The sequence below is a fragment of the Octopus sinensis genome, linkage group LG1 (assembly GCF_006345805.1).
Source record: "Octopus sinensis linkage group LG1, ASM634580v1, whole genome shotgun sequence".
NCBI classification, from domain to species: domain Eukaryota; kingdom Metazoa; phylum Mollusca; class Cephalopoda; order Octopoda; family Octopodidae; genus Octopus; species Octopus sinensis.
In genome coordinates this window covers 204,281,761-204,302,803 of record NC_042997.1, presented here as the reverse complement: position 1 = coordinate 204,302,803, position 21,043 = coordinate 204,281,761, and the positions used below count along the sequence as shown (strand labels likewise).

Here is a 21,043-nt window from a genome sequence, read left to right as displayed (position 1 = left end):
GTAGCTTAGTAGATTTGACACAAGAAGCAAACAGAATGAGCACCAGACTTAAAGAGATAAGTACTAGGACCAATTTGTTCCAATAATGCCCTTCAAGACACTGCTCCAGCATGGCCACAACCCAATGACTGAAAGAAGTTAAACATAAAAAACATAAGTATAGACTTCTGTTCTTACCTCTCCGTTTGAATGTCCAATAGGAGAGTTCAAAATGAAATCAGTGGGGGCCACAGCATCAACAAGAGCCACTGCTTCATCCTTCAGTTCCCCACACAATTCCAAGATGGCACAATGGATCCACTTGACTGGGAGTTCTCCACTACAATAACCTCCTGAAGATCAGTAAAAGACAAGAAATGTCAATACAAAAACAATAAAGACAAGACAGATTCTTATGACAAAAGTAAGTATTATGATATACCACACACACACACACACACACACACACATTAGTTCTCTAAGAATCCATGAGTTAGAAAAAAGATGCATTCATATATTAACCATTAGAGTGGATACATTAATCAAAGTATGCAGTATTATAGATCCATGACAGCTGATCTTACTAATTGGTTTTGCATTGAGCATTAAAACTGAATGTTATATACCAGTATAGTTAAGTGATACCACACGCTCTTCAGAGATGGCATATACCGGAAAAAAATAAATATGCTCATATATATTTTGATCATAGCTGTCTTCTCTGAAGAGCACGCAGTATTACTTAACCATGCTGTTATCTGGTTATCTAATATCCAGTGCAAAACTGACTAGTAAGATTAGCTGTAATGGATGTGTGTGTGTGTTATTCAGTTTTATTTCTAGATTTCTTGCTAATAAAGAAAGAGCCAGTTTCTAATCTAGATCGAAGGTATATGTGCAATACTTGAGTTAGCGTTTGCAGATTTTCATGTTTTATTTATTGCACGTATTCTCACACATATAGTTGCACATACACTAAACTTTAGGAAAGTTTACAAATTTTGACAGTTTCATTAATAATTTGTATCTGTAATCTTCTATTTAGGTTCCTCCTTTCTGACGTGGATGCATGAGTATATGTATGTTTTCATCCATGCCTGTCTGTTTTCTCTTTTTAGAGTAAATTTTGACTGGCCACCAACTTGGTAACAAGGTTGTGAAGGAAGTATCTTGGTTTAATCATCATCCTTTAAATCTTAAGCAGGTATTGCATATTTTTAAGGGCACCATTCGAGCGTGATCGCTACCAACATCGCCTTACTGGCACCTGTGCTGGTGGCATGAGTAAAAAGATTCGAGCGAGGTCATTGCCAGTACCGCCTGACTGGCCCCGTGCCGGTGGCACGTAAAAAGCACCCACTACATTCTCAGAGTGGCTGGCATTAGGAAGGGCATCCAGCTGTAGAAACTCTGCCAGATCAAGATTGGAGCCTGGTGCAGTCGTCTGGTTTGCCAGCCCTCAGTCAAAATCATCCAACCCATGCTAGCATGGAAGGCAGACGTTAAACGATGATGATGATGATGTGATATTTGGAGCATATGAATTATGGATTTTGCCTTCTCTCCCCAAGAGTACAAGTTCAGCCATTCTTTGCTCCCGATGGGTTGGTGTGTATCTTGTTGCGCCAATACATACATATGTGAATACATACATACATTTGTATGTATGTATTATATTTATCGTCGTTTATGTTTGCTTCCCATGTTGGCATGGGTTGGATGGTTTGACTGAGGGCTGGTGAGCCTGAAGGCTGCATCAGTCTTCAATCCAATCTGGCAATGTTTCTACAGCTGGATGCCCTTCCTAATGCCAACCACTACGAGTGTGTAATGGGTGCTTTTTACGTGCCACTGGCACAAGAGCCAGTCTGGAGGTACTGGCATCGGCCACTCTTGAATGGTGCTTTTTACATGTCATCGGCATGGGACCAGTCAGCCAGCACTGACATCGACAGTAAAAATGATTGAATTCTTACATTTCAAATTTTAAAAAATTATTTATTTCTTAAAAATTTTAAATTCAATTTAAATTTATTTTTAATTGTTCAGTTGTTTAATTTCTAATCTTTAAATTTAAAATATGTTTCAATATTTTAATCTTCCAATTTTTATCCTCTAATTTTTTAAATTTTGATCACTTATACATACATCTATGTATATATATATGTGTGTATATATATATATATACACACACATGCATACATATACATGTGTATATATATCTACATATTAAAATATATAAAGAAATTATCATTCATAAGGTGAGGGTTGGCAATGTGTACATCAAAGAATTCAGGGTACAAGTAGGGGTTCACCAAGGATTAGTGCTCAGCCCCCTCTTGTTCATCATAGTCGTCCAGGCAATAACAAAAGAATTCAAGACAGGCTGCCCCTGGGAGCTCCTCTATGCTTATGACCTTGCTCTTACTGCTAAATCACTATCAGAACTAGAAAAGTTCCCGGTTAAGAAGCAAGGTCTAGAATCGAAGGCCCTTAGAGTTAGCAAAAACTAAAGTCTTAGTAAGTAGGAAGGCAGATAAATCACAAATCCCTTCAGATAGATGGCCCTGCTCGATCTGTAGAAAAGGCATAGGTAGAAACTCCATAAGATGTACCTAATGCCTCATTTCTGTAGAAATAACCTTAACAAAATAACACACAGCTTTATATATATATATATATATATATATATATATATATATATATATTATATATATATATATATATATATATATATATATCACGTGACTGACCAGTCCATCAGATGTAGTTACACATTGCTGGTCACAATGCGTTCGCATTGTTTTAGCCTTCGAATGACGCCACCCCGCTGGCTAAGCGAGCAGGCCAACAGAAGAAAGAGTGGTGAAAGAGTACAGCAGGGATCACCACCCCTTGCCGGAGCCTTGTGGAGCTTTTAGGTGTTTTCGCTCAATAAACACTCACAACGCCCGGTCTGGGAATCGAAACCATGATCCTAACCACTGGGCCATTGCGCCTATATATATATATATATATATATATATATATATATATATTCAAGATTAATCAGCCGAAATTGCGAAGATGATCCGGTTCTTGACTGATGATTGAGGGCTTCAAATGTCCCGTCCGTGTTTTTTGTGTCGTCTTCTAAATGTTTCACGTTCTTGTCCCAGTTTGTATATTTTTTTACTTTTACATATATATATAGATAGATAGATAGATATATATATAGATAGAGTAATGTATATATGTATAAAATAGGAAAACTAGAAGGGAGGTAATAAATCTGGTGACCACTTACCTTGGTATAATGCTGCCATGTGTTTGTCAATGCTCCATAAACCATAAAGGCTGACTAATTTCGTCAGGACGTGGATCAATTCTTGACTATTGGGTGATTCTTGTTGCTGTCTCATTAGAAATTCATAAAACACTTTCATTACAGTCAGTTCTATGTAGGCCAGTGACAGGCTGCGACAATGGTACACTTGGCTGTTATTTATGGCATCAAACATGCAGCTCTGAAGTTCAGACTCCATTCTGATCTTGTCATTGCACTCCACCAGCAACTTGCAGACTAGCCATTGATAGGCATGTAAGGATACTGCAACAACAATAACAACACGAACAACATCAATATTTGGTTTCAGATTTTGGCACACTGCCAGCAATTTTGGGGAAGAGGTTAAGTCAATTACATTGACCTCGGGGTTCATTGGGTGCTTATTTTATCGACCCTGAATGGATGAAGGGCAAAGTTGACCTCGACTGAATTCAAACTTAGAATGTAGAGACAGACATTTTGCCTGGCATGCTAATGATTCTGCCACTGCAACAGCATCAAATGTTAGCATCATGCAATATTATTTAGAGACATCTCTCTCCAGCTCCACCCCGGTCAATTCACACCCTTTCCCTTCATGCAGCACATCTACTTCAGGGTCCTCTTCCCTCATATGTTTACCCTTATTTCCTAGCATAAAACTGCCTCTTAAGAATTCATAGTTTTGCAAACATTATGGCAATCTCACTTGTGCTGGTGGCATGTAAAAAGCTCCTGGGGCACTTTGTAAAGTGGTTGGTGTTAAGAAAGGCATTCAGCGGCAGACACTATACCAAAGTAGACTCTGGAGAGTGATGCAGTCTTTGGACTCTTTGGATCTTGTCAAACCACCCAACCCATGCCAACATGGATGTAAAATGATGATGGCGATGGTGGTGGTGGTAGTGATTGTTTTCTTCAACATCCTTCCCAAAACTATATTTACCAAATTTCAGAAAGCCTCTGAATCATTCTAAAATTAAAACTTGTTCACAAAAATTTGTCTTTGACTTACATTTGAACGAGATCTAAATTCTCTAGAAATTTCTTTAACCAGAACCGTAGTTCCTAAGTGCTGTGACTTAACTAACAATCTATGTATCATTTTGAAAGAGTCACCATCCTCATCAACATCATTTAATATCGGCATTCCGTGCTGGCATGGCTTGGACAGTTTGACAATATCCAATGAGCCAGACGATTTCATCAAACTCCAATATTTGTATTTATATGGTTCCTTATGGCTGTGTAGCGTGTAGCCATTTTCAAATAGTAGCGCCAATTTGTGGTAGCTGGCAATATGATGTAATGTCATATTGCCGAAGAAATATGATTGTTGTTTTTCCATTGGTTAATATAACTGCTTATATAGGAATTCTAAGAATATTTGTATGTGATTTTGATTCTTTAAAGTCAAGTTGAGCAGTTATAAAAACCCTGGATTTTGGGAAAAACTTCAGTGTTGGTTGGATGTAACTAAACTCCACGACACTCACTCCTTTGAGACATTGGCTATTTTTTATGCCGTGTCCAAGGAAAATCCAACAAACACTGAAGTTTTTCCCAAAATCCAGGGTTTTTATAACTGCTCAACTTGACTTTAAAGAATCGAAATCCCATAAAAATATTCTTAGAATTCCTATATAAGCAGTTATATTAACCAATGGAAAAACGACAAACATATTTCTTCGGCAATACGACATTACATCATATTGCCAGCTACCACAAATTGGTGTTACTATTTAAAAATGGCTACACGCTACAGCTGAATACCTTTCCTAATGCCAACCACTTCATAGAATGTACCGGATGCTTTTTTCATGACACTGACAGTAGTGCAAGACTTTCAAGACAAAGGAAAGAAAAGGCATCTCCACCCCCGTCTCAACTGTGTATTTATTTGGGAACAGATGTTGAGAGGTCTCTTTAGCTTTTATCTTTTACTTGTTTCAAGTCATTAGACTGCGGCCATGCTGGAGCACTGCCTTGAAGAAATTTTATTCAAATGAATTGACCCCCACCACTTATTTTTTTTTTTAAGACTGATACTTATTCTATCTGTTTCTTTTGCCAAATCACTAAGTTACAGGGACATAAACAAACCAACACTGGTTGTCAAGTGACAGTGGGGGACAAACACAAACACACATAAATATACATATATATATCATCATTTAATGTCTGCTTTCCATGCAGGCATGGGTTGGACAGTTTCACAGGAGCTCATAGTGGACGGATCACGTGGAAGTGGGAGACCCAGGAAGACATAGAATGAAGTACTGAAGATCAACCTCAGGAAGCTGAACCTTTCAGGTGAGATGACAAAGGACCAGGACACCTGGCCCCTTGCTGTACTCAAGAAGACCCATGCCTCGCAGTAGAAATGTTAACACTGATCCTTCTGGTTGTGAAAAACACTCATGGTGGTGCTTGTGTGGCAATGTGTATGAGCACCTGTGCAGCAACACATAAAGGCGCCCATGCAGCGCCACATAAAAGTGCACATGTGGTGCCACATTAAAAGCATTCAGCACACTCAGTAAAGTGATTGGTATTATGAAGGGCATCCAGCCATCAGACTGGTGTTTGGTGCAACCCCCCCACCCCCATCACTTGGCCACACCATCCATCCCATGCCACCATGGATAACGGACATTAAATGATGACAATGATGATATATGCAACAGGCTTCTTTCAGTTTCCATCTACCAAATCCACTTACAAGGCTTTAGTCAGCCTGAAGCTATAGTAGAAAACATTTGCCCAAGGTGTCATGCAGTGGGACTGAACCCAGAACCATGTGGTTGAGAAGCAAACCTCTTACCACACAGCCATACTTGTACCTAGATATGTAAGTGAATCTTGCATGCATGAAGTGGATTCGATCCACCATAGCCAAATTTAAATTAACACTTCAACAGAACTTTTCTCACAGTGAAACAATGGGTTTTTTCTGTGACAGCAGTTTTACATTTGCCAGATGCCTTTAGCTAGGCCAAAATAATGTCTTCACCACTTGACCCTTTCTAATCTCTTCTATTTCACCAAAAGCTAGAATTAAGATAAACAAGATCACCAACTAAATCTATTGTTCTCAATGATATGTCTATCCTTCTGGATAGTTATAAAAACAAGAACCCACAAACAAAAAACAGTGGTTGCTTGGTGACAACTCAGTTAGTGAGAACGGAGTCTGGCTGACCGGCTACAACAACTATGGTATCACACCAACAAAGCAGTTGTTTCATCCCACACTCTCTCACTCTCACTAGCTCTAATTCTGTTCTCTTACAACATCAGTCTATCTCTCTCTCTGTAACCACTACTACACAATGACGAGAACACAAACTCTACATCTATCTTCACTTTGGATGCTTTACGATTTCATCACCTGCCCATCGAGGTAAGGTATTGTATAATGTAATGGTAAAAATAAATATTTCCTTAAAACTTTATGCATTGTTCATCTTTCACATCTTACAACATGCCATTATAACAACGAATTTTTATCGTTACAACTGCTGACTCCAACATTTCACATTAATATGTGTACCTAATCAATCTTAACCGTTACAGATATTTTAATAAAATCATTTTTATACTTACTCAGGGGATTCTTGCAGTCTTCTATAGATCTAGCTTCAAATCTAGTTTGAAGAATTTGTTCATAATCATTAATGAAATCAACAGACTTTATAGGAGAACTGATGATTGTTGCTGAAAGAAGAAAAAAGTTAGAAATGAAATGCTAACCGTGAAAGTAAGCTGTGTATATGGTAAATGCTCATGAGTAATACACACAAAGAACACACCAGAAACAGACTCTCCACTGCTGGGCTCACTAGATCTAGTTAATAGCTCTTGTTAGCTAGGTGACAAAATTAATAGCAGAAGTGATTGTTTAGAATGTACAATAATCAGGATAAGAATAGATTGGAAAAGTTTAGGAAGTTGTTACCTCTGCTGACAGCAAAGATCTTCTCCCTCAACACGAAGGGCAGATTGTATGTTAAACTTATTTCTTTACTACCCACAAGGGGCTAAACATAGAAGGGACAATCAAGGACAGACAAACGGATTAAGTTGATTATATCGACCCCGGTGCGTAACTGGTCCTTAATTTATCGACCCCGAAAGGATGAAAGGCAAAGTCGACCTCGGCGGAATTTGAACTCAGAACGCAATGGCAGACGAAATACCGCAAAGCATTTCGCCTGGCGTGCTAACGTTTCTGCCAGCTCGCCGCCGTTAAACCATCCAACCTATGCCAGCACAGAACATAGACATCAAATGATGATGAATATGATGAAGAAGACACTGATTAAAATCCCAAAGAATTAAGTATAATTTAAAGTGGGATATAATTTGTAAGGCCAAATCATATAGTATAAGGTAGCAATTATTGTTATTTATGTTCTAGTGAGTTTAATGAAATATTATTTAATGATCATAATAAATTAGAGAATACATTGGACGAGTGTAAAATTAAATGTAGACACAAATTACTTTACTTATATAATAAATTTTTAGATAAATAGCGACTATATTTGATTTTATAATTATAATAATAATGAATGAATGAAATTATTGTATACAGTGCTCAGTGTAGTTATATTTGTACTAGTATGAATTCTAAAATTTAGTATGTGATTTATAGTAGTGTTGTGTTTGCAATTCTGTACATGGTTTGAGTATTAGTCAATAAGAGTTAGTAAAGGTTCTTTAAATACTTATAGTTAGATTATATTTAGATGTTTATTTTATTACTAAATATATAATGTATTTAATGAATATAGATTAACAGATAGTTTTTTGGGGTTTTTTGTGGTTGATATTGTTATTGTTATTATGATTATTATATGTCTACTAAAATTGATAGTATTAAGTATATATAGTTTTAGTAATGTTAAATTAATAATTTTGAATGTGTAGGATAATAATTTTTTTCTTTATGTAATATTTATTTATAATGATAATATTTACTTTATTTATTCAATTAAAGAATGAAGTATTTGATCTAAATATAAATTAGTCTACCTATATAATAAGTTTAATTTATTATTATTTAGAATTTGTTTTGAGTATTAATATGATATATAATATATATTTATTTTATATTACAGTTAAGTTTATAGTTTGTAATAAATTTTTTTAATTAATCAAAATGTGTTTATTATATATTTCGAAGTAGATTTATTTAGATGTTTATTTAATTAATTAATATTATATTAATGAATTTTATTACATTATAGTTTTAAATTAATTTAGTTGATTAATTAGTGGTCATAATATAGATAATGTTTAAATTACTACTGAGTTAATTTTGAATGTGTCTAAAAGCTCTTTTATTTAAATAAAGATTTGACTCCAACGTAACCTTTTTATATATAAAATTAATTTTTATAAGATTTTTAGAGTATATACAGTAAATGGTAGTTATATAAATTATTTAATTTATAGAGTTTTGAGTATAATTTATTGTAGTTAATTATAAATTTTAGGGTTATAGTGAAAGATATAGTATATAGTGATTATATTCTCTATTAGTGACTTTGTTCTCTTTATCTATTAAAGCTAAAATATAGCGGTATTTTCCATTGATAAAATATATTCGTAGTTTTCATTGTTAAAAGAATTTTTCCATCTGTTTATTCTATTTCTGTTAATAACGTAATTCCACGAGTATTCTTATAAATGCTTAAAAGACGTTTTTCATTTTAAAATTTTAGTTAATGACACGGTTTTTGAAAGCTAAGTAAACCTTTTCTATTTAAGATATTTTAAGAAGTTTTATTGTATTGTATACTATATAACTACCGATTGTTAATTTGAATCTATAATTATTTAGTTGTTGATGATATGTATTTAATTATTAGATTATAACTGTAAGATATTACTTAGTCACTGAGGTATATAGATCGTAAAATAGTTATATGGTTCTTTTAAGATAGGTTATACGTTTTTAATTTTTAAATGTATTTCATAAATATATTATATTGATATTTATAATATTTATGTAAGTAATAATGGACTAATTAATTTATATATTTTTCATTATATGTCTATATATTTATTGATAGAGTAAATTTTAGATTTTAATTACTATATTTGTTGATAGTGATTATTTTGTTAAATAATTTGGTAATTAAATATTGGACTATAACTAAGTTAAGGATATTCAAGAGTTTATTATGTGTTTTTAAAGCCATATTATATCTTCATAGATAAATACATATTTCTATCTATTTTTTTTACCTTAAAAATAAATATTTAACATAATAAATGGGTTGTAGGAAATAATCTAATGCTTTAAGTTTCTAATTCAGATAATGGAGTTTTTCTATAAGAAAAATTATTATTTTATTTATTTCTTAAATAAATATTGTTTAACTCTATTTGCTTATTTATTTAATTATTATCATTAACCTGAAGATTGGCTATAATTTTAATTCAAATTTATTTCAATTGAATTTAAACTTAATTGTAATTCGAATTTAATTATAGCCATGAAATGTACGTAGAGTTTTTACTTATATTATATTTATCATTCATTTTATACTTTAAAAATAATAGGCTAATGCAAAGGGGACAACAATTAAGATTTCTTTATAACTTACCTCTTATGATCTATATATTTATTTATTGATAGATTTTAAAATCTTGTATAGACTTGTGTGACTTTGTGTATTCTCATCCAAAATAAGAGATGAGTGCCAACATTCCCATGTAGTATGCATGAAAATTGTAAAGAAATCTCTTTACATGAAACCATTGGTAATAAAGAATATTTATCCACCAATGCAGTGTTGAGCACTCATTTTCACTGTTCAACATTACTGTGTGTGTGTGTGTGTGTGTGTGTAGGCAGGCAGGTAGGTAGGTAGATAGATAGATAGATAGATAGATATCACAGCTTCTTTTACTTTCCATTTACCAAATCCACTCACAAGGCATTGGTACACTCATGGCTAAAGTAAATGTCACACTTGCCTAAAGTACGATGCAGTAAGATTGAACCCAAGACCACCTGGTTAGGAAGCAAGTTTCTTAACAACACAGCCACACATACATCTTTAAATACAAAATTTAAAAAATGATTCTTCCATCTTCTAACTTATTTTCTATATCATCATTAATATCTTTTACGTTACACTTCAAAGAATTCTTACTCCTCTTATATGGGGAGTCTCAATAAGGGTTGAAAATGGATTAAGGCTGTTCATCATTTTTCTCAGCCTCATTTCTTCTGGGTGTTGGAAAAAAGGAAATTAAAAGTGGTTGAGGTTGGATTTGCACTTTGACCCCATAAAACTTTCACTAGCAATGGACTACCCAAACAGACCCCATAGATTAGAAGGTTCTTGCCTCAATGGTACAAAGGTGTAATCTGCCAGGAATAGGGAATCACCAAGAAACAGTGGATACAGCAATGTGCAGTTACATTGCATGCTGCCATTCTACAGAGAAGTTGGTAAATTTGCCGTATGTATGATTGCTGCAATAATGATAATTAACTGGTTCTTCAATTACAAGAATAATATTTACCTGGATTCTTGAGTTTCTCATCAAAGAGACTGAGAAGATAATTACTTGTCTGACGTAATAAGACGTTGTTGTCTCCTTCATATGTACAGTTTGGGTCATTACTGCCTCGTAATTCTCCTAAACGATTCACTGAAATAGAAAAAAGACAACAGTAAACTAAATAGCAAATCTATTCCCCTGCTCATCATCATCATCATTTAACAACTGCATTTAATGCTGAGATGAGTTACCTGGTTTGACAGATCAGAGGACAGTGCCAAGCTCTGCCATCTGTAGAGACCCCTACACTACAGATTGGCATTTTTGTCAATTACGCTGCCTCACACTGCTCACTGTATTACACCACAACAAGACCTCTCTACTCAATTGATTCTCAGATGTAATTTTTGCATGTCATCATCATCATCGTTTCCATGCTAGCATGAGTTGGACGATTTGACTGAGGACTGGTGAGTCAGATGGCTGCACCAGGCTCCAATCTGATCTGGCAGAGTTTCTACAGCTGGATGCCCTTCCTAATGCCAACCCCTCCAAGAATGTAGTAGGTGCTTTTACATGCCATTGGCATGAGGGCCAGTCAGGCGGCACTGGCAATGGACACGCTCAAATGGTGTCTTTTACGTGCCACCTGCACAGGAGGCAGTCAAATACTAAAAATCTTTCTCCCATTACATAAATTCATTTTTTTTCTGTATAAATTAACCTCCCCTTTTACTGTAATTCTCTTTCACTCCCCCTTTATGGACTTTTACCTGTCTTCCCTTAGGAATTGCTCTTTACAAACTGATGTTTACTCACTGCTCTTCTGTACTGACCACACTACAAGTCTAAAGTTGGCACAATAGACTTTAACTGTCCTCTCATCCTATTTCTTCTTTTTGTTTGCTTTATTCTATACTCTGGCACGTAAAATGCACCATCCGAATGTGTCCGATGCCAGCGCCGCCTTAACTGGCTTCTGTGCTGGTGGCACGTAAAAAGCACCAACCAATCATGGCCGTTGCCAGCCTCCCCTGGCACGTAAAAAGCACCCACTACACTCATGGAGTAGTCGGCATTAAGAAGGGCATCTAGCTGTAGAAACACTGCCAGATCAGACTGGAGCCTGGTGCAGCCTCCTGACTTCCCAGACCCCAGTGGAACTGTCCAACCCGTACTAGCATGGAAAATGGACATTAAACGATGATGATGATGTAATTATTTTGTAAGTATGTTAAGCCCAGATGTGTTTCATTGGCCTTTGTGTTTCTTATTTCTTTATTGCCCAAAAGGGGCTAAACATAGAAGGGACAAACAAGGACATTAAGTCGATTACATCGACCCCAGTGCATAACTGGTACTTAATTTATCGACCCCGAAAGGATGAAAAGCAAAGTCGACCTCGGCGGAATTTGAACTCAGAACATAACGGTAGACAAAATACCTATTTCTTTACTACTCACAAAGGGCTAAACACAGAGGAGACAAACCAGGACAGACAGACAGACAGATTAAGTCGATTATATCGACCCCAGTGTGTAACTGGTACTTATTTAATTGACCCCGAAAGGATGAAAAGCAAAGTCGACCTCAGCGGAATTTGAACTCGGAACGTAGCAGCAGACGAAATACCGCTAAGCATTTCGCCTGGCATGCTAATGTTTCTGCCAGTTCGCTGCCTTATTGGCCTTTGTGTTTCTCTCTCTCTCTTTCTATATCATGGACTCTCCCATCATATGAGGGTTCAGCAGTTTCTTGCCAAACAACCACACAAAGGACTTGTTTATAGTGAGTAAATGTTTGTGTTTAAATCTTTAGGTAAATATATTCAATAAGAATATTATGTACTGAATTTATATTGAGTGCTCAATTGTATCAAAATATTAATACTATTAAAGTATTTATATATTTAATACAAGCAATATATATAAATGCTTATCAATATAGGATTCCATTATAGGGGCAACTCTTCTGCGAAACAATCGTCAGATGCTTTAAATATTTAATTCAAAACTTTTAAACTATCAAATTTATTTATACATTACATTTATACATATTTACATATCTTTATATATAAAAGTGAGGTTGTATGGTGTCTGTCTCCTACAATTTAGATTCCTAACTACTCCCACATTTTGCAGTGCAGTTTAACCAAAACCAGGTATCTTATAGTCGTGATTCATATCGAGCCCTTCTGGGTATTAGCGCGCGTCTACGATGAGTCTACGATTTTAAAAAAATTTACCATCAATTTTCCCCATTTTTAATGCATTTTTGGCATATATAATGGAAGCAACTCTCTAAAAATTTATTATTAAATCTCAGAACGTAAAAAGCTACATTAACACCCTCCCTTTGTGGTTAGCCATATTGAGATGGCTATTATACTTTACATCTCTAAAAATGCTTATATAGTTATTTCCCTTACAAACCCGAGCAACGCCGGGCAATACTGCTAGTATTTTTATATACATTTATATTTATTTATTTATATATATCTTTATGATAAGTTTGGATATTAATTTCCTTACATTAATAAATGTTTGTGTAGACATAAGCTCACTCCCTCCATCAAATTGACATTACCTGTAAAGGTGCAATGGGTGCCACATGCCAGATGACAAAATGATTGCAGAGCAATTGGAAATGAAGTGCTCTGCTCAAGAACACAATGCAACGCCCGGTCTGGGAATCGAACCCACAATCTCGCAATCATGAGTACAACACCCTAACCACTAAGCCATAAGTGTGTGTCTGTTTGTATATATATATATATATATGTGTGTGTGTGGAGGTGCAATGGCCCAGTGGTTAGGGCAGCGGACTCGCGGTTTCGATTCGCAGACCGAGCGTTGTGTGTGTTTATTGAGCGCAAACACCTAAAAGCTCCACGAGGCTCCAGCAGGGGGGGGGGCAACCCCTGTTATACTCTTTCACCACAACTTTCTCTCACTCTCTCTTCCTGTTTCTTGAGTAACACTGCAATGGACTGGCATCCCGTCCAGCTGGGGGGAACATATACGCCACAGAAACCAGGAAACTGGGCCCATGAGCCTGGCTAGGCTTGAAAAGGGCAACGTTTTTCTATATTTATATATATATATATATAAGCTGTATGCCAGAAATATGTTCCAGAGCACAAGGCCAAAACAAATAGGAGCAAGATTCCAAGAGACAGAAAGATCCTCATGAGACGACGGACGAAGGTTGCAAATCGTCTCAACCAACATCCCAAAAGTAGCGAAAAGTCCCGCTTAAAAACAACACTGATGGAGATTGAAAAAAGGCTGCAACAATCCTATGTGAAGGAGAAAGCAGACAAAGAAGCCTGGGTTATAAAAAACATTAAATCAAACCCAAAGCGAAAGAAACAGTCTCAGTGCACTACAAGATAGGACCCCTCCTCCAAAAGGATGGCTCCCTCACAGACAGTCCAACTATGATCAGTGAGATGCTGAATGGCCAGTTCAAAAGTGTCTTTACCACCCCGTTGGAACACAGACAAGTAAATGAACGAGTGGACTTCTTTGCCGCCTCACCTATAACCAGCGAGGCGGTTACAATAGAATGTATTGACATTAGCGAAAAAGATGTCCTACTAGCCATAGATGAAGTGGACACAAACTCAGCTGCTGGTCCAGACGGTTTCCCAGCCATCCTCCTCAAAGCGTGTAAGCATGCCCTGGCAAAACCCCTCAAGATTCTCTTCCAGAGCTTTCTTGCGAATGGCAAACTGCCAAGCAAGCTGAAGGAGGGAATAATATGCCCAATACATAAAGGGGGAAGTAAAGCAGATGCCAAAAACTATAGGCCTATCTCTCTGACTTCACACATCAGCAAAGTCATGGAAAGGATAGTCAGAAAGAAACTAATTGCATTCCTTGAGGAAAATAACTTGCTGAGTAATACCCAGCATGGTTTTCGACCAGGTAGGAGCTGCCTGACCCAGCTCTTACAGCATTATGACTGGGTGTTGAGGCAGTTACTCAACAAATCAAATGTGGACGTAATCTACCTTGATTTTGCAAAAGCTTTTGACAAGGTGGATCATGGTATGATATGCCACAAACTATGTGACCTCGGCATAGCTGGAAAACTTGGAGTGTGGTTGCATGACTTCCTGAAAGATAGGAGTCAGGCAGTAGTGGTTAATGGAGCCACCTCTATGAACACACAAATAGTGAGTGGTGTTCCACAGGGCACTGTCTTGGGACCACAGCTTTTTATAGTGGCCCTCTCAGATATGCACTCAAATGCCCGGATAGCCACTCTGGCCAGCTATGCAGACGATACGAAAGTCTCGCAGAAAATACAGAACCCCAGCGATGTTGCACACCTGCAGCAGGAGTTGGACTCAATCTACAGATGGGCTGAGGATAATAATATGCAGTTTAATGCTGAAAAATTCCAGGCCCTGCACTACCAGCATCCAAAGCTGAATATTAAACTTACAGGATACACTGGTCCACAGGGAATTTCAATCCCAGAGCCTAAGTCTGTGAGGGACTTGGGTATCGACATGAGTGATGATACCTCTTTCTAAGTGCACATTACCAGGATGGCGACAAAGTGCAGACAACTGGCTGGGTGGGTCCTAAGAACATTCAGAACCAGAGATAAGGAAACCATGATGGTCCTCTGGCGGATATTCGTCCTCAGCCACCTGGATTACTGCTCACAGCTATAGTCAGCCACCAGTGTAAAATTAACAGCAGACCTTGAAGCAATCCAGAGAAGATTCACAAAGAAGATCGTCTCTTTGCAACAGCTCAGCTACTGGGAAAGGTTGAAACAGCTAAGACTCTACTCCCTGGAGAGAATACGGGAGAGGTATGCAGTAATAGATGTCTGGAAGATCCTGGAAGGAATTGTGCCAAATTTTGGCATTGACAGCTACACCAATGCCAGAACGGGACGACGCGGCACAGTGCCAAAGATCCCAGCAATGCCATCACGCTTCAGGACCAGCTTCTGCAAAAGCCTGGGTTTCAAGGGCCCACAGCTTTTCAATATTCTCCCAGAGAGTCTGAGGAACTTGCACAAAGTAAATGTAGCGGTTTTTAAATCAAAACTGGACATCTTCCTGTCAAGAGTCCCAGATGAACCTACCTCACGGCAAGAGGTGCAAATAAGGGTAGCTATATCAAACTCCATTCTTCACCAAGTGCCACATATTAGACGAGGTTCGTCGCAATAACAGTGTAGCACAAAACAACGGTGCATCAGCATGGCCGCAGCTCTGAGCGGAAACTAGAAAAAAAAAATATATATATATATATAAAGGCGCAGGAGTAGCTGTGTGGTAAGTAGCTTGCTAACCAACCACATGGTTCCGGGTTCAGTCCCACTGCGTGGCATCTTGGGCAAGTGTCTTCTGCTATAGCCCCGGGCCGACCAATGCCTTGTGAGTGGATTTGGTAGACGGAAACTGAAAGAAGCCTGTCGTGTATATGTATATATATGTATGTGTTTGTGTGTCTGTGTTTGTCCCCCTAGCATTGCTTGACAGCCGATGCTGGTGTGTTTACGTCCCCGTACCACTTAGCGGTTCTGCAAAAGAGACCGATAGAATAAGTACTGGGCTTACAAAGAATAAGTCCCGGGGTCGATTTGCTCGACTAAAGGCGGTGCTCCAGCATGGCCGCAGTCAAATGACTGAAACAAGTAAAAGAGAAAAGAGTAATATAGTGAGAACTTACAAAAACCAAAAGACAAAGACGGGTGTGTAAACAGCAAACAGATGTATTAGTTTAACGCTTGGGAAATGAGTAAGTTTTTATGTTTCGAGCTTACGCTCTTCAACAGAAAGCAACACACAAATAAACAGGGAGATAAAATAGAAAAAGGTTTCCTGGCTATACGCCAGTGATATGTAAAATGCGCCCTGTACATACTATGGAGTGACTGGCATTAGGAAGGACATCCAGCCATGGAAACCAAGCCTAAACAGACTGGTGCACCTTTCTGGCTCACCAATTCCAGTCAAACCATCTAACCCATGCCAGCATGGAATACAGATGCTAAATAATGATGATGATGAAGATGATGTAAATATATTGTTTGTGGATAGAGACACTCACCAGCAAGATAGCCATTTCCACCACAAGCTTCTCTGCACTCTTGAAGTCCATCTCGAGCTAACCAGCTTCCCAGAGGTTTGCTAGCAGATGACAGCGCATGTATTTCACGGATTAATCCCCACTGTCAATCAGAAGAGAAAAAAACATGTTACTTTATCCAGTCTCCTGGCCACATCTGTGGTGCTATTTTATACCATTGACCTCCTATTTCTCATCTTCACCATGATCAGCAACTTAGTTTCAAGCTAAACGCAGCCTTCAAACTAGGATTAATCTTTTTGTTGCCTTTCTCTAATAACACTGTCTTCTTGAATATCTGCACACGACAATAAACACTGTCCAATGAACTTCACTCACACAGATCTGCTACCCATCTACCATACACATGCATCTCCAATTCCCAGCTCCTAAACAGTCACTCATACACAAAATGCATGTCTCTTCTCTTCCCCCACTGCACTCCTTTGCATGTAATACACCATTCTGCACTCCTGCTATATTCTCTTCCTTTTTCCATTCACCATGCTGGCTTCAACAGAAACACAATAATTTATGGATAAGCAACCTTATCTACAAAGAAAGTTAAGGTTACTTTTCATGTAACCCCCTTTCTTGTTTTTAATGTCCCCCAAAGAAAGGCCACAGCCCAAACCGTTAAATCCTCCTTCGTTTCTTTCTCACAGGATATTATACTATGTCCTCTTATTTAGCACTTTGTTACTGTTTTCCTGCTATAAACTAGATCAGTCTAAAACAATGCAATAACATGGTTGCTTGAGTTGCAACATTATGTAAATAATTTCAAAAGATATCAGACAGGATTGTGAAACCATGACACCAGTCTTGTTGAGTCATGTAAATTATAAACTGCAAAACTCATTGGATATTTTATATTTGCAGCCAAGCACCAGAGCTACCTACCTTGATGTGTATTAAGGAATTAACTCATGTCTCACTGCAAGTTTACCTTACAAAAACAGCAAGGCGAATATGGTTCTAATCAATAATTTTTTTCTTGTATCTAAATAGTTAATATTTTTCAATCTAGGTGCAGTCTAGTGGTTAGAGTATAGGTTCATGAACAGAATGTTTTGGGTTCAATTCCAGGATCAGGTAGTGCTTTGTGTCCTTCAGCAAGATACTTCATTTCTTATTTTTCTAGCCCACTCTGCAGCAGTTTAATAAATGCTAAATGGACACTTGAAAGTCCATAAATACTAATTTCTTTTGAGGTTCTCTTCCGTTTCCATCTGTGGTAATCCACAACAGAAAAAGGTGCCATGCACTCAAAACAGAGTAATCCACTTTTTGCCATTAGCAAAATTAGGCAGCCATAATGAATTGATTACCTCAGAAATACTAAATCAATTTATAAAAGGTGTGCTGCCATGGTGGAGAAGTTTGCTTTGAGCCCATAAGATTCTAGGTTCAAACTTGCAGTGGGACACCATGGATTAGTGTCTTCTATTATAGATGTGAGTTGAGCAATACTATATGGGTGATTTAGATAAAATTCAGTAAACAGAGACACAGAAACTATGCAGAAGCCTATTGTGTGTGTGTGTGTGTGTGTGTATGATCATTATCACCGTCGTTTAACATCTGCTTTCCATGCTGGCATGGATTGGACAGTTTGACTGAGGACTGGCAAGCCAGGAGACTGCACCAGACTCCAATCTGATTTGGTAAGGTTTCTACAGCTGGATGACCTTCATAACCCCAACCACACTGAGAGTGTAGTGGGTGCTTTTTACGTGCCACCAACACAGGAGCCAGTCAGATGGCACTGGCATCGACCATGCTCAAATGGTGCTTTTTTACGTGCCACTGGCACGGGTCCCAGTCAGGCATCACTGGCATTGGCCATGCTCGAATGGTGCTTTTTATATGCCATCTCAAACAAGAAAATTTTTGACAGGGACTTCAAAGTTTCAGTCTGTTAAGCCAAAGATAATCTTGGCTTCATATAGTCTCTGTTGAGTGAAAATCTTCCTTGGAAGTGCAGGTTGGAGTGGAGTAGTAATTAGGTTTTTAGAGTTGTTTGTAATGGAAAAATTTATATTCGTTAAATTTGGAGTTATATTATTTAGAATTTATCTATGTATGTAGGACATTGTAAGCAGGTGTGGGTATTTAGGTGTGTCCCTTTTGGTAGGTAGGTAGGTGTAGAATGCGTCAGTAGATTTACTTAATTTGGGTTTTATACAACTTAATCTTTTACTTTGACAATGTAAAGATCAATGGTACAAAGTCCAGTGTTTAAAAACTTAGGCATTTGTAGAAGTCACTATCAGTAATATTCTTCCTGTCACCGTTCCTCACCTGTTTCCAAGGAAGATATCATTTCCCCATGGCTGGACATGTTTTCATGGAAGATTGGAAACAATCAACACCACCTGTATGACAGTGATGCTCATTTACAATTATTGTGTAGTGTCATGACAAGAATGTGCATGCACACACGCATGCACACACCCACAGCTACAATAGAAAAAAAAACTGGCCCAATGTAGAAAGCAGTGGAACTGAACCAAAAAGCATGAGGTTAGGAAGCAAGTTTCTTAACCACAGGACCAAACTATATTTATAGACGTGTGTCTGTGCATTTTGCTGATGTATATTGAGAGAAACCTATAAACAACATATTAGGCGCGGGCATGGCTGTGTGGTTAGGGAGCTTGCTTCCTAGCTACGTGGTTTCGGGTTCAGTCCCACCGCGTGGCACTTTGGGCAAGTGTCTTCTGCTATAGCCCTAGGCCGACCAAAGCTTTGTGATTGAATTTGGTAGGTGGAAGTTACTGCCGTGTATGTATATGTGAGTGTAGGTGCTTGTGCCTCTCCGAAAGAGAGAGAGGGAAAACCCCTTAAGATATTTGTTCTACATTGAGCTAAAGATTCTCCCGTGTTACTCTAGTCTTCAGAAATACACTGAACAAGTGATTGTTCCATTGGAGACTTGTTACTGAAGACATTATTGCAGACAAACTGTGAAATAAAATATATAAATAAATATAATAAATATGCATGGCTTTGTGGTTAGGAAGCTCACTTGCAACCATAGAGTTTCAGGTTCGGTCCCACTGTGCAGTACCCTAGACAAGTGTCTTCTACTACAGCCCCAGGCTGATCAATGCCAGTGGCATGTGTAAAAGATTTGAGTGAGGTTGTTGCCAGTACCGCCTGACTCGCCACGTAAAAGCACCCACTACACTCTCGAAGTGATTGGCATTAGGAAGGGCATCCAGCTGTAGAAACTCTGCCAGATCAAGATTGAAGCCTGGTGCAGCCCTCGATCAAAATCGTCCAACCCATGCTAGCATGGAAAGCAGACGTTAAACGATGATGATGATGATGGGACTGTGTAGAACCCCATCATGTGTGTTGTGGTTGACAACCCATGTTGGTTTGTTTACATCCCTGCAACTTAGTAGTTCAGCAAAAGAGACTGACAGATTAAGTACTAGACTTAAAAAATAAGTACTAGGGCTGATTTGATGAAAGTAGTGTTCCAGCATGGCCACAGTCCAATAACCGAAACAAGAGAAAAATAAAAGGTAAAACAAAGCTCAACTTACCATGTAATCACTTTGGTCCCCAAACATGTGTCCAACATGAACTTTTACAAGTTCACTAAAAAGAGATTTACTAAAGTGTTCCAGACAATAGTTAGCAGCCAAATATGGAAGTAAGCGCCATTGCTGTAATGAAAATTTTTGAGGAAGACATAAATATGATATTGTTTATAAGAACATTTCATTGATTTGGTCAAAGTAGGGGTCAGAAATGTCCCTTGAAGATGAAATAGAACCAGAAAGAGAAAAAAATGAAGGATTTGGTTTGGTGCTAAAGAAAAACATAAGTTGCAATAAATAACTAGGACAGCCTTTAACCCTTTCATTTCTGTATTTATTTTGAGATGGTCTGTGTTTCTTTCAATTAATTTTAAATATAACAAAGAATTTAGTAAAATAACTTAGTTATCATTCAGTTAGTGTTAGGAACATAAATTATGACTAAGGTTTGGTGGAAGATTTTAATTCAAAACTTATGAAAACAAGACATTTGTACTACAGAACCAGAGGTGGTTTCAGCCGGGTTGGTATCAAAAGGGTTAAAGCTGAAGAGTTGACAGTGTAGAGGGAAGAGAAGATAA

The 21,043-nt window shown here is 37.5% G+C and overlaps 1 protein-coding gene across 1 annotated transcript in view; it reads right to left on the bottom strand.

Moving 5' to 3' along the window:
* Positions 1–21,043, bottom strand: part of LOC115215484 (peroxisomal acyl-coenzyme A oxidase 3) — an 80,334-nt gene that overhangs the window by 10,644 nt on the left and 48,647 nt on the right. The window contains exons 8-13 of the mRNA XM_029784650.2: positions 20,466–20,588; positions 16,891–17,011; positions 10,832–10,960; positions 6,893–7,003; positions 3,266–3,568; positions 178–332 (exon numbers count right to left, since the gene is read on the bottom strand). Of these exons, the coding sequence (XP_029640510.1) occupies positions 178–332; positions 3,266–3,568; positions 6,893–7,003; positions 10,832–10,960; positions 16,891–17,011; positions 20,466–20,588 (942 nt within the window). The remainder of the gene's footprint in view (positions 1–177; positions 333–3,265; positions 3,569–6,892; positions 7,004–10,831; positions 10,961–16,890; positions 17,012–20,465; positions 20,589–21,043) is intronic.